The sequence below is a fragment of the Xenopus tropicalis genome, chromosome 9 (genome assembly GCF_000004195.4).
Source record: "Xenopus tropicalis strain Nigerian chromosome 9, UCB_Xtro_10.0, whole genome shotgun sequence".
NCBI lineage: Eukaryota > Metazoa > Chordata > Amphibia > Anura > Pipidae > Xenopus > Xenopus tropicalis.
The window spans coordinates 8,361,214-8,375,179 of NC_030685.2; the positions used below are offsets into that span (position 1 = coordinate 8,361,214).

At 43.2% G+C, this 13,966-nt stretch overlaps 1 protein-coding gene across 1 annotated transcript in view; it reads right to left on the minus strand.

The window, feature by feature from the left end:
• LOC116407714 overlaps positions 1 to 7,866 on the minus strand; it is a 28,100-nt gene extending 20,234 nt beyond the window's left edge. The window contains exons 1-5 of the mRNA XM_031893593.1: positions 7,308 to 7,866; positions 4,565 to 4,787; positions 3,736 to 3,795; positions 2,595 to 2,648; positions 1,812 to 1,891 (exon numbers count right to left, since the gene is read on the minus strand). Coding sequence (XP_031749453.1) covers positions 1,812 to 1,891; positions 2,595 to 2,648; positions 3,736 to 3,795; positions 4,565 to 4,643 — 273 coding nt within the window. The 5' untranslated portion in view covers positions 4,644 to 4,787; positions 7,308 to 7,866. The remainder of the gene's footprint in view (positions 1 to 1,811; positions 1,892 to 2,594; positions 2,649 to 3,735; positions 3,796 to 4,564; positions 4,788 to 7,307) is intronic.
• Between the last annotated feature and the right edge of the window lie 6,100 nt (positions 7,867 to 13,966).

Sequence of the window (13,966 nt, forward strand, 5' to 3'; positions counted from 1 at the left end):
AATGTGTTTGGGGGTAGTGGAAAATATCCCTTAAGTTTACTCAAAAAGTCACGGATATATGAGGAGGATTACTGGACTAAAGGTGGCCACACAAGTGGAGCTATAGGATGCCTTCTACACTCCTCATTATTTTCACACCGGTAGCAGAGACTGTAATCCCATAAAGGGATGGTTGCACTGACGGGGTTAAACCAGCAGCTGCAGCAAATAGTCAGAAGGAAAGTGAAAGGAGCAGATTCAGGAAAGCAGTTGAATAACAGGAAACCCTTTATATTATAGATAATCATGCTCCTTGCAGCCAAGCAACAGGGTGGGGAAGGGGGTTAAACTCAAGATCATTTAGTGATAGTAAAGTGCAGGTCAACCCTAAAAGAAATATTAACACTTTTGTAACACCTACTTGGCCCTTTTAAGGACAAATCCAGGCTAGTAGTATAAGGGAGAGCATGGGTTACATGCGACACTTAATACAAAGGAGTGAGCCTCCGCTATATGGGAGAATTAGGATGGAGCGAGGGTGTAGTAGAACTACAACTAGCTGAGGTGTGTGGTGCGAATAGCAAAAGATGGACGCCAGAGGATTCTTTATAGTTAACTATAGTACAAGTTTATTGAAAAGGCACAACTGTCCCCGACTTACAAATATCAGGTTCTCTTTACTGGGGCCGAATGCCTCAGGCTCAGTGACGTGAAGGCTTGAGACATCAGCAGCCAAAGAGGAAGACACTTCCTTGTGCAAGACACTATATAGTCTGCACAAGGGGAGGGGTCAACCTGGGCTAAACCTATAGGGGGTAGCCTAATAACTGTAATCTGAGTGTAGAGGGCTCTGCCCTATAACAGCACAGATAAGGAAAAGATAAGGGGTAACACCATAGGGAGCTTAACCCTATGGGTCCCTACACTTTAAAAAAAAAAAGTATTATTAGGGCAAAGAGTTTCTGTAATTCCCTCCCTCAGGTTTAACTATAATTTCTGGCTCCGTTTAGTAAATGCACAGTGGTTTACTTGCCCTTTACATGGGTTACCTATTGAAACTTGTTAAAACAGAGTAGTAGAGACTCATTTCAGGCCCAAATGGAGCATACAATATGCTGAGCTCCCTATATTAGCCCCCCCCCCTGTACACCCTGATGATATCTCTATATCTTTAGCTGTATTGTTCAAAGTAGAATCTGAAAATATCATATTACAATCTTGCAGTTCCATGAAGGGATGATGCTCAATATCAGGTTGTTCCCCTGCCTGTAACTGGGCTGGATGATGGCGCAGGCAGAACAGGGGGAGGGTTCTCTGAACCGCTACAATAGCATAATGTATAAAAGTGACTCCCCCATGCTCTGAGACCTGCTAAATGGGTAAAACACATGGGGGTGATTTATAAACATTTGAATTCAATTTTTTTCACAATTCAAGTTGTTAGAAGCAAGAAAGGTATAGATAACAACACTACTCCCTCCCTCCACACAACATTGTGCCCAGCTAGGATAGAGGCTCATAGTGTAGCTTTATTTGCAGAGCAGCTAAAAAGTTTTGGGTTAAAAGATTATTCTCCATTGAGGGATCTGATTATGAGTTTATCAATAAACCAGGCTGTAAAATTATCTGGGTAGGAAGGGTATGCACTGTTGTGGGTATTTTTCTGCTTATGCTGTTGTTGTGTACAAGTAATATCATTTGTACTCATATATTCACCTTGAGATGTCCTGTAAACTGCTCATTATCAGAGAGACACTAAAATGTACCGCTATCAGTTTAGATGTAGCCTTTCTACCCAAAGCAGATACTGCTAAAGTGCTTAGGATACTTACCCAAGATGGAGTATAATAACGCAGAGCTGCGAATATCCATTCAATCCAATGCCCAAGGGAAATGAGGTTTTCTGTAACAACTGATTTCACACAAATAACCCATTTTCTGATTAATAATATGATAATATGAATCATTTTAAAAGTATAGTTGTCAAAAATGTTAATTTTGTGGCAGAATTTTGTTCAAACTTTCTGAAGCCTGAAAACGGTTAATAATATTGCATCAATTACGTGACTGGGGCCTTGTCCATATTAATAAAGGGATGAAGGGGTAGGCTGGGGGATTGAAAATAATTTTGGGCAGTGAAGGGTTAATCGATGTGGTGGCAGGAGGGAAAAGGGGCATCAGGTTTGTTTTGTCACAGCTGGAGGAGGAATGCTTGCCAGGGGTGGGGGGCTATGCCCTAGATTTAACTACAAGTGTGACACGGTTGGTGATGGTCTCCTAGGACAAGTGCCCTCCACCCCCGAATGGAGGGATTGTCATTGCCTGCTCCTTCTCGCTCTGGCATGGCAGGTAGCCCAGCTTCTGCTGATTTCTCTGGTGGGCAAGCATTCCATGTGGGGTATATATATTATGCATATGTACAAATGCAGCCAGCAAGTTTACAGATTTTGTCTCACCATGTCCAGACACCATGTAAAATCCTGCCTCTAGATGCTGCTAAAATGCAAAGATTTTCCAGAAAAACCCAATCTGTCAGTAATAATGCTACACCCACAGTATGACAAGGGGGTGCTTAATAAGGATTGGTTAGCTAGGAAAAATGATTGTTATCTTACCTGTAATAGGACCCCTAGCCTGGGCTTCATTTTGTACATAGTCACAACAACCCCCTTTGTAAAAAAGAGAAAAATATGTAATTTTTTATTATCAATATCTGTAGATGCTCTAATGAAGAAAATGTACAACTCAGCAGGTTATCCATACAAGTCATTCCCCCCCACAAATTACAGAAATTTTGACAGGGAACTGAAGCCTGTCTTTCCTTGTGTGCCTGCAAGGCTGTGAATGTCTATCTTCCTCCTACTGTGCTTCTGGTACAGACTGTTGGGCATGCCCACCCCTCATCTGAAACATAGACAGGGACCAGAGTGGATCTATACAACACCACTGTTGTATTCTTAAAGCAATATTGCACAATAAAACTTTCCCAGCTCTCTAGGGCCCCCATTGGCAGCATTGAAATGCAAAAGAATCCTCCAATGAGAATCCCAGCTGATCTGTATAAATCTGGCTCCCTGTTCTCTGTTCCTGCAATTGGAGTTGGGAGCATTAAGCACAGTTTCCCAGCACTGAACAAGTCTGTCCCTTTATCCCCATGTCTGATTCCTGTGCCATATAATGACGGGAAAATGACATAATTATCTCTATATGTAAGGTACCAGCAAGGGGCCTGACACAGTGCTGGGAATCAGCATTCTCATTGGTCACTTCTTTTGCATTCATAATGAGGTTTTTGATCAGTAGAATTCTTATAGGTGATTTTTCTTGCATCTATAATTACTATTTTCAGCAAAACTATGGGGTGCAGTAGGACCTGGTTATGGTTGGGTTTCTTGGCATCTTAAATTTTATACTCATTACTCATTAGTCTTCAGACTTTTCCCTCCGTTCAACTATGTTGGACCCTCTAGGGGTAGCGGCACCCACACTTTGAGAAATTGGTTTGGTGGGGTTCCAGTGGTGTTTTTCTAATTATCTCATGTATTATTTATATAGTGTATTTTGCCTATAGGAGGAACCTTGTAACCCTGGGCTTTGTTTTCCCTATAGGGGGTAGATCTGGTCTCCCAGTGAGCATCACCACCTTGTTTTTGGCTGACTGAGTCGGCTATTTTATATGGAGATAATGCACCTATCAGTTGTACTCTCTGTATCTGGCATTCAGTGCAACATCATGTAACTAAAAGAGAATCTCACCATCTTCAATACCAGGCTCTAAAGATGTGGATTCTGGAGCGTCACTTGTTTCTTGATTTCCTGTAGCATGAAAAATAAGATTAGAAGGTAAAATGCATGTATTGATTGGGGTGTTTCCCTAACTATGACTAGCAACCAAACAGGGAGCCAGTAGGTGCTACCTGCTGAATGGCTGCTGTGACTTACTAGGCCTAGCGGAAACATGACTTTTATTATGTTACTCCATTAACAAGCTCTGCAGAGAACATTAATAAATCATGAAAGTAGACAAGAGTTGCATGACAAAGTCTACACCTTACTAAACATTAATATTAAAGTGAATCTGTTTCTTAAAGGGACAGTGCACCCCCTTGTTCAATATCAGTGCAATGAATTGGGCCTGTGCTTAGGGTTTCGACCTGTCCAGTTTTGACCCAGACACCCTGGTTTTTGGAAGGGCTGTCTGGGTCAAAACTGTCTGCCCGGCCTGGAAAACCAGGCAAGACTCTCCTAAATTGGTGAGTGATTGGCTGATCGCACCCCCCCATGATGTCATGTCCCTGCGCTCATGACAGCAAACCCCACCCACTGGGATCGCATCCCCGCCTGGATGTAGGGCCACAGAAAGGTGGCAACCCTACCTGAGCTAAACACTACATAGTGGCTTGTTCCAATTTTTGTTTTGCAAGTTATCATAAAAACATAAAAATGTGCCATAAATGTAGTTAATAATATCAGTACAACAAAACACAACATTGCACATTGCACATTGGCTTCCAAATTATATTATTATTAATGTCTTAAGGTTTAAGATTGTCAAAATACTCCCGAAAGTTTCTCATACTCTTACCAACAGCTGAAAGCTGGGGCGCCCCTTGGTCTGACTCCATTCCGCTAAGTACCCGCAGCTCAATATTTTTACTGTTCATATACACTCTCCTGACTACTGAAAAGCCGCAGCCTTGAGTTCCCTGACCATAGGAAAACTTTTTCCTGTAGATGCTCTTCAGCTAATATTGGTCTTCTTGCATTGTCTCTTTCTTAAAGAAATGAAGTCTGGAATGTCTTCTTTTCTGTAAATAGAAAAATGTACAGTAGGGTGAAATGGTTCCCATAGTAGCAGTGGGGGGATAATAGCCTCTGGGAAGGGACTGGGGCTGTGGGATAGCAGATATAGTAGGGAGAGAGGGTGCCTATAGTAACAGTGGGGGGATAATAGCCTCTGGGAAGGGACTGGGGCTGTGGGATAGCAGGTATAGTAGGGAGAGATGGTGCTTATAGTAGCAGTGGGATAATAGCCTCTGGGAAGGGACTGGGGCTGTGGGATAGCAGGTATAGTAGGGAGAGATGGTGCCTATAGTAGCAGTGGGGGGATAATAGCCTCTGGGAAGGGACTGGGGCTGTGGGATAGCAGGTATAGTAGGGAGAGATGGTGCCTATAGTAACAGTGGGGGGATAATAGCCTCTGGGAAGGGACTGGGACTGTGGGATAGCAGGTATAGTAGGGAGAGATGGTGCCTATAGTAGCAGTGGGGGGATAATAGCCTCTGGGAAGGGACTGGGGCTGTGGGATAGCAGGTATAGTAGGGAGAGATGGTGCCTATAGTAGCAGTGGGGGGATAATAGCCTCTGGGAAGGGACTGTGGCTGTGGGATAGCAGGTATAGTAGGGAGAGATTGTGCCTATAGTAGCAGTGGGGGGATAATAGCCTCTGGGAAGGGACTGGGGCTGTGGGATAGCAGGTATAGTAGGGAGAGATGGTGCCTATAGTAGCAGTGGGGGGATAATAGCCTCTGGGAAGGGACTGGGGCTGTGGGATAGCAGATATAGTAGGGAGAGAGGGTGCCTATAGTAACAGTGGGGGGATAATAGCCTCTGGGAAGGGACTGGGGCTGTGGGATAGCAGGTATAGTAGGGAGAGATGGTGCTTATAGTAGCAGTGGGATAATAGCCTCTGGGAAGGGACTGGGGCTGTGGGATAGCAGGTATAGTAGGGAGAGATGGTGCCTATAGTAGCAGTGGGGGGATAATAGCCTCTGGGAAGGGACTGTGGCTGTGGGATAGCAGGTATAGTAGGGAGAGATGGTGCCTATAGTAGCAGTGGGGGGATAATAGCCTCTGGGAAGGGACTGGGGCTGTGGGATAGCAGGTATAGTAGGGAGAGATGGTGCCTATAGTAGCAGTAGGGATAATAGCCTCTGGGAAGGGACTGGGGCTGTGGGATAGCAGGTATAGTGGGGAGAGATGGTGCCTATAGTAGCAGTGGGGGGATAATAGCCTCTGGGAAGGGACTGGGGCTGTGGGATAGCAGGTATAGAAGGGTAGTAGTAAGTCTGTCCCTTTATCCCCATGTCTGATTCCTGTGCCATATAATGAAGGGAAAATAACATAATTATCTCTATATGTAAATTCTCATTGGTCACTTCTCTTGCATCTATAATTAAGTTTTGGGTCAGTAGAATTCTCATTGGTGAATTGGTTTCCATGTGTAATTACATTTTTCATCAACTTTTATAGAGAACTAGGGGGTGCAGTGGGACAGCTTTATGGTTTGGGTTCAGTGTTCCCTTAAATCTATATTCAACAGACCCATATTTAGGCTCCCTAGTGCGACTGCCTCTGGGGCTTTGCAGTAGAACTTGCCCCAGTCTGATGCCCAGAGCATGGCAGCAGGAGAGAGATAACAGCAGAACCAGTACAGGATTACAGGGGACATAAACTCTGCATGTGCCAAAGGTTGCCCATATTGTGGTTTGTTTCCCCCCTGCCATTATTCTCACCCCATGTCCATGGCATTTCTAGTACCATACAGACAAATTGATTTTTAAAAAACATAAAGTTAATTAAAATGAATTATTATTAGGCTTTGGAAGCATTTTGTTCACCCCTTTCAATGTTTGATAAATATTCCCTTTATGTTTACTTTGGGTAAGGCAACCAGACGCTGGCAAGAGGGGGCCCTCCGGGGCTACGGCACACAGTCTATGCGGCATATAAATAGGGCTATCAGTACCGGTGGCAAAGCCTGGGGGAAAACCTATGGCCCTTCAGTTATTATTTATCTACAACTCCCATCAACCCTTGGCAGTTAAAAGCCACAATGTTCCAAAAATACCAACTTTATTCAGTACTTTAAATTTTTTTTCAATGTGCGTAGTATGAATAACAGGGATGAAACCAATCTGGTCGCTGGTACTGTGTGCTCTAAAGGGTTAAACACTACCCCGGCAGGAGGGGATTCCTTACTGGGTGCCCAGATCTTACTGCACAACAACCCCCAGCATGGTTTAACCCTAGAACATACACTGGAGGATTGTGGGAGTTGTAGTCCAGCACCAAACGTTAAAAAAAGAGATAGAAATGGAAGTGATTAAACCACAGGACTCAGAGAATCCATTCCCGGTAATAACTACTTTGTTAAATAATGAAATCTATGAGCAAAACACTAATTCTCCCTGTGTCGCAGGCACCAAAGGCTCAGCTCTGGGTATTAGCACAAAGCTGTATGAGGAGGGATACTAATAAAGGTACTGTGGGGCCCCTGGGCACTAAGCCTCACCCAGAAACCATTCCTTAGGGGGTTAAAGACTCACCTAGCGGGTCCCTCGGTAGGAAAGGGATATTCTCTGCTTCTCCTTCACTAGAGCTGCTCCTTCTTCTACTTCTTTCTTGTTCTTCTCCCCCCCCCCGTCTCTATATTATTTTTGTTCTCAGTTTAGTTTCACTTTCCGCTCTGCACCAACCTGTGTTCTTCTCCCCCCCCCCCCCCCGTCTCTATATTATTTTTGTTCTCAGTTTAGTTTCACTTTCCGCTCTGCACCAACCTGTTGAATACGAGATAAAGTTATTGCGTTTCCTGTTGAATCAGCTGATGCTGTTCTAGGACTAGAGTCTTATGTATAAGGCTTCATGTCTGCTGTTATGTTTCCTCTGCTATTTTTCTACCCTTACCGTGTTCTGGAGTTACAAGTAGCTTCCTGTTGAGCATTACAGAATTACTCCAGCAGCTCCTTGTCTGTGTGTTATTCTATATGCCATGGACACAACACAACCCTTCCTGCCCTGTTTACACACACAAGCAATAATCCTCCAATAAAAATCCCAGCTGACTAACAGTTAAAGGACAACTAAAGTCAAAAATAGAAAATCATTAGAAATGCTGTATTTTGTATACTGAACATAAACATAAACATTCTGAACTTACTGCACAAGCCCAGAGGTTGAGAAGCCTAATTAAAATAATGATTTATGCTTTCAAAGTTGTCCACAGGGGGCTGCCATCTTGTTACTTTGTTATACCATCTTCTATAAGATCTGGCTCCTGCACATGCTCAGTTTGCTCTGGGCTGCTGTTGGGAGGTGGAGCTTAGGGAACGTAGTAAATTATCAAAACAACAGCACAAAGCCAGTGGCTGCATAAATATGCAAAGGAATCCTCCAATGAGAATCCCAGCTGATCTGTATAAATCTGGCTCCCTGTTCTCTGTTCCTGCAATTGGAGTTGGGAGCATTAAGCACAGTTTCCCAGCACTGAACAAGTCTGTCCCTTTATCCCCATGTCTGATTCCTGTGCCATATAATGACGGGAAAATGCCATCATTATCTCTATATGTAAGATAATATCAAAATGGCTGATATAGTGCTGGGAATCTAATTAGCATTCTCATTGGTTAATGCTCTTGTGTATATATTTTTTCCTTCAACCTCCATAGAGAACTAGGTGGAACCTACAAATGATCCCATTGGCACAGAGACACAGGTGCATCATGGGTACAGGTACATATAAACTAGCACTGCCCAATTATACACATTTTATTACAGGATATCAATAAAAACAAGCTTTAGCTCAGTATTTAGACATAACTTGTTTCCAACAGACTCCCAAATATTCCCATATCCCCATCCCCCAAAATATCAGCTCAGAAGATAATTGTGGCTTTTTCTAATATAAACACATTCTGAATTCTATCCTTCTACAAATGACTCTCTCTAACACTTGCATTACACTGACCAAAGCAAAGGGTTGCTGAGCAGCCTGGGGGTTCCATACACAGCCTGTTTATAATAGTGAGAGCCCAAACTCTGAGCTCAGTGTCAGTCACTTTGCATCCTGGGAAGGAACATAGTGTTTGTGCAGAGGTTCCCCTGTACATATCATGTTGTTCTGCCTATACACCTACTGGCACAGTTTGGCCTCTCCCCGTGTGTAATGCACACAAACCCCCATGCAACTGCTTCAAAAACACTTTGAGAGAAGTTATTGGTCTGTTGTGTGGTTGTATACAAAAACAAAAAAAATTAGAATAAAGAAAAACAAAAGCAAGCCCCAGTGCTAAAGCCAGTAATATTCTGTACCTTAGCCATGGGGGGGAGTGTAAGGGGCATATACAGTCACTGTATTACATACAGACAAACCTTTCCAATGGGAAAGTTTATTCCCAGAGGGGCTGTTGGGTAATAGCAAAGTGACTGAAACTTTTGTCACAGCTTCTGCCTCTGTTTCCAACCTTTGTAACTTATATTTGTTACACAGCTCAGTATTTGGAATCATTACAAGGGGGAAAGAAAAGCCGCACTAAGGATTCAGCTAAAGTCTCGCCCCAAGCTCAAAGGGCCTTTAGTTTTTAAGAGAGCGGCCAGACAGGACTGTGATTGGTTAGCTAGTATGCATGTTTAATAGTGACCAGACCAAGCAGGCAGGGGAAAGAAGAATATTGTGAGTCGATCCCTAAGCTCAGGTCACTGACATCAGCCAAGAGCAGACTGAGCATGTGCAGTAGTTGGGCAAGGCAAAAGATGGAGAGCTACTGTGGGCATCTTCAGGGGCATGAATCTTTATTTCTATAGAGCTTTGGGGATATTGGGCTGATACAAGGGCCCAAAACACATAGATAATCATTTCTAGCCATATTCATTTTTAGGCTTTAGTTGTCCTTTAAGGACTGGAGCCCAAAACTGCACTGCATACTCAAGGTGAGGCCTTACCAGGGACCTATAAAGGGGCAAAATTATGTTCTCATCCCTTGAGTCAATGCCCTTTTTTATACAAGACAGCACTTTATTTGCTTTAGTAGCCACAGAATGACACTGCCTGGAATTAGACAACTTGTGATCTACAAAAACCCCCAGATCCTTCTCCATTAAGGATACCCCCAACACACTACCATTCAGTAGATAGTTAGCGTTTATATTATTTCTACCAAAGTGCATAACTTTGCACTTATCAACATTGAACCTCATTTTCCAGTTTGCTGCCCAGTTTTCCAATTTTGTCAAATCGCTCTGCAAAGCGGCACATCCTGCATGGAACTTATAGTTTTGCACAATTTAGTGTCATCAGCAAAAATAGAAACAGTACTCTCTATGCCCCCCTCCAGGTCATTAATAAACAAGTTAAACAGCAAAGGACCAAGGACTGACCCCTGCGGTACTCCACTAACCACACTGGTCCAATTAGAAAATGTTCCATTTACCCCACTCTTTGTACTCTATCCTTCAGCCAGTTCTCTATCCAATTACAAATATTATGTTCTAGGCCAATATTCCTCAATTTGATCATTAACCTTCTGTGCGGTACTGTATCAAACGCTTTAGCAAAATCTAAGTAGATGACATCAACTGCCATTCCAGCATCAAGGTTCCTGCTCACCTCCTCATAAAAGGCAACTAAATTAGTCTGGCAAGATCTGTTACGCATAAAACCATGTGGCACAAACTAATAGTATTGTGAACTGCAATGTATTCAACTATCCTATCCCTTATTACCCCTTCCAGAAGCTTTCCTACTACTGATGTCAGACTAACAGGCCTATAGTTTTCAGGCTGAGAACGAGATGCCTTTTTAAATAACGGCACCACATTAGCAATCCGCCAGTCTCTCGGCACCATGCCAAACCTCAACGAATCCTGAAATATTATGTGAAGAGGTTTGGCAATCACAGCGCTCAGCTCATTTAATACCCTGGGATGAATCCCATCCGGCCCTGGACCTTTGTTTACCTTTACATGTTCAAGTCTCTTTTGAATTTCCTCCTGAGTGACCCACGCGTCCGTAGCTAAATTACTAGAACTGGGCATATTACAAGGGAAGCCTTCATTATCTGGCTCCTCAGATGTATAGACAGATGAAAAATAAGAGTTCAAAATTTCAGCTTTTTCCCCGTTCTCATCAACCAACTTACCCCCCGTGATAATAAGGTTCCCACCCCTTCTTGCTTCATTTTTTTACTATTCACATAATTAAAAAATAATTTTGGATTCTTTTTACTCCTAGCTGCAATATCCCTTTCCATCTCTAGTTTAGCTTGCCTGATAGCTTTTTTGCTGCTTTATTTGCTTCCTTGTACCTGATGAAAGTTTCCGCTGTCCCAGCTAACTTGAATGCTTTAAAAGCACGTTTTTTCTTACCAACCTCGACAATAACACTTTTATTCAGCCATAAAGGTTTTGCTTTGCGATGCCTCTCCTTGCTTACAAGGGGGATATACTGTTGCGTATACCTACAAAGCAATGTTATAAAGATGTTCCATTTTCCTTCTGTGTCTAACCCCATGAAAAGCCTTTCCCAGCTGACACATTGCAGAGATGCCCTTAAACTGGCAAAGTCTGCACGTCTAAAATTGAGCGTTTTAGTTCCTCCCTTATAGCGCTGTCTCTGCAGCATTATCTCAAAGGAGACCATGTTGTGATCACTGTTCCCCAAATGCTCACCCACACAAATGTTAGAGATAAGTTCAGTATTATTAGATATTACCAGGTCCAAAATAGACTCATTCCGAGTAGGTTCTTGAACCGCCTGAAATAAAAAGTTGTCATTTAGCATATTTACAAACCTACTAGCTGTTTCTGACCCCACCCCATTACTCCAGTCAATGTCCGGATAATTAAAGTCCCCCATAATAACAACTTGACCCAGTTTTGAAGCCTCCTCCATTTGCAACAATAGCTGTGCCTCATCCCCCTCATCTATACGGGGGGGTTTATAGCAGACACCAATGATCATTTTCTTTGTGACCTTCAGCCCTACTGAAATTTCTACCCAAAGAGATTCAACGTTTTCATTGGTAATGTCTTTATTACATGGCTTTAAATCTGACTTTACATAAAGACAAACCCCTCCACCCTTTTTAATCCCTCTGTCCCTCCTAAAAAGCGTATAGCCATTTAAATTCACAGCCCAGTCGCATTTTTCATCCCACCAGGTCTCAGTGATACCAATTAAGTCATAATTTTCAATACATGCAATAGCCTGCAGCTCCCCTATTTTTCCCGACAAGCTACGCGCATTAGCCAGCATGCAGCGGAGATTACTACTTCTTCCTCTACAGCTTACATTAGCTAAAGGACAGTTAGAGCTAAGGTGAAAATTAGTCTGTTTCCCTTGTAACAATGGAAGCTCCTTATCTGATAAACTATATGCCCCCCTCACTCCTCCCCCACAACCCTTTACTGGTCCCACTGCCCCATCTACACTAGCTCTCCCATAAGAATCTAGCTTACCAACCCCCCCTTGTCTAGTTTAAACACTCCTCCAACCTCTTAACCATTCTCTCCCCTAGCACAGTAGACCCCCTTCCATTGAGGTGCAATCCGTCAGGGCTGTATAGATTGTACCCCAAAGAAAAGTCAGCCCAGTGCTCTAGGAACCCAAACCCTTCCTTCCTACACCAAGACTTTAGCCACGCATTTAGCTCCCTAAGCTCCCGCTGTCTCCCTAAACTAGCACGCGGCACCGGCAAAATTTCCGAAAAAATGACATTGGAGGACCTTTGCTTAATTTTAGAGCCTAGATCCCTGAACTCACTCTTTAAGGTCCCCCACCTACCGTTCATTTTGTCGTTAGTACCGATATGTACCAAGACAGCCGGGTCATGCCCAGCCCCTCCCAATAATGTGTCGACCCGATCAACCACATGCCGAACCCTGGCACCAGGAAGACAGCAAACTGTCCGGTTGAAGCGATCCGCTTGACAGATTACCCTGTCCACTTTCCTAATGATCGAATCCCCTATAACCACCATCTGTTTAGGCCTAGCTCTGCTCTCCTCCCCACCACTACTAGAGAAACTGGTCTCCCGGCTGTTAGAGAGATCAGCCTCATCTAGAACCGCCAGTCCAGAGTTCACACTCCCATCTTCTTCACACAATCTGGCAAATCTGTTGGGATGCGCAAACCCTGGAGCAGCCTCCCTTTTTCTTTTCCCCACACTAGATTTTCTAACTGTCACCCAGCTTACTGCCCTATCATCCTTTCCTTGCTCCCCTCCCCCCATACTATCTGACCCCGCTAGTTCTTGTTCAATTAGCAAGAGACTTCTTTCAAGATTGTCAATAGAACGCAGTGTTGCAACTTGTTCCTCTAGAGCTCTAACGCGAGCCTCTAAAGTGGCAACTCGCTCACATCCACAACAGAGGTATGCACTTTGGAACTGTTGTTCCACAACTGCATACATGCGGCAGGCTGTGCACTGTGTCATACCTTCAATGTTGCTGCCACTCATTCTCCCAGTTACAGAAACAGTTAAACAAAAATTGGTGAAAAAGGCTATTAAATAAACACAACATTTTTTTTTTTTTTACCTTGTTTTAACTCTTTTAGTTTGTAACTCCTGTGATTATAACTCCACTTATATAGCCCCCACTAACTCCTGTGATTATAACTCCACTTATAGAGCCCCCACTAACTCCTGTGATTATAACTCCACTTATAGAGCCCCCACTAACTCCTGTGATTATAACTCCACTTATAGAGCCCCCACTAACTCCTGTGATTATAACTCCACTTATAGAGCCCCCACTTAAAGAGCAATCACTTATAGAGCACCTACCACCAGAGCAAGCTCCACTGGAGTGCCAGTGGTTCTATTTATACAGTCTGTTAAGGTGAACTAATCAAACCCCACCCCCTCAAACTGAGGGTAATTTCCATCTGAATATCTACCATTTTGAGTGAGGAAATGGATCCTATCTGGTCAGCTCTATACACTTCACCCAATCTAGGAAGAAAAACGCAGAAATTAATACCAGCTACCTTAACGAACTCTTTAATGAGATGTTCTTTATCATACTTCTTTTCTAAGAATCTCCTAAATAGAAAAATACTCTGTTCCAAAAAATCATGATCATTAGTACAGTTTCTGCGTATTCTGGTAAATTGACTTCTAGGTATATTCCTAAGCCAAGTATCTTTGTGATGGCTACTATTAAGTATATATGTATTCCTATCAACCTCCTTAAAAAAGGTTTTTGTGCA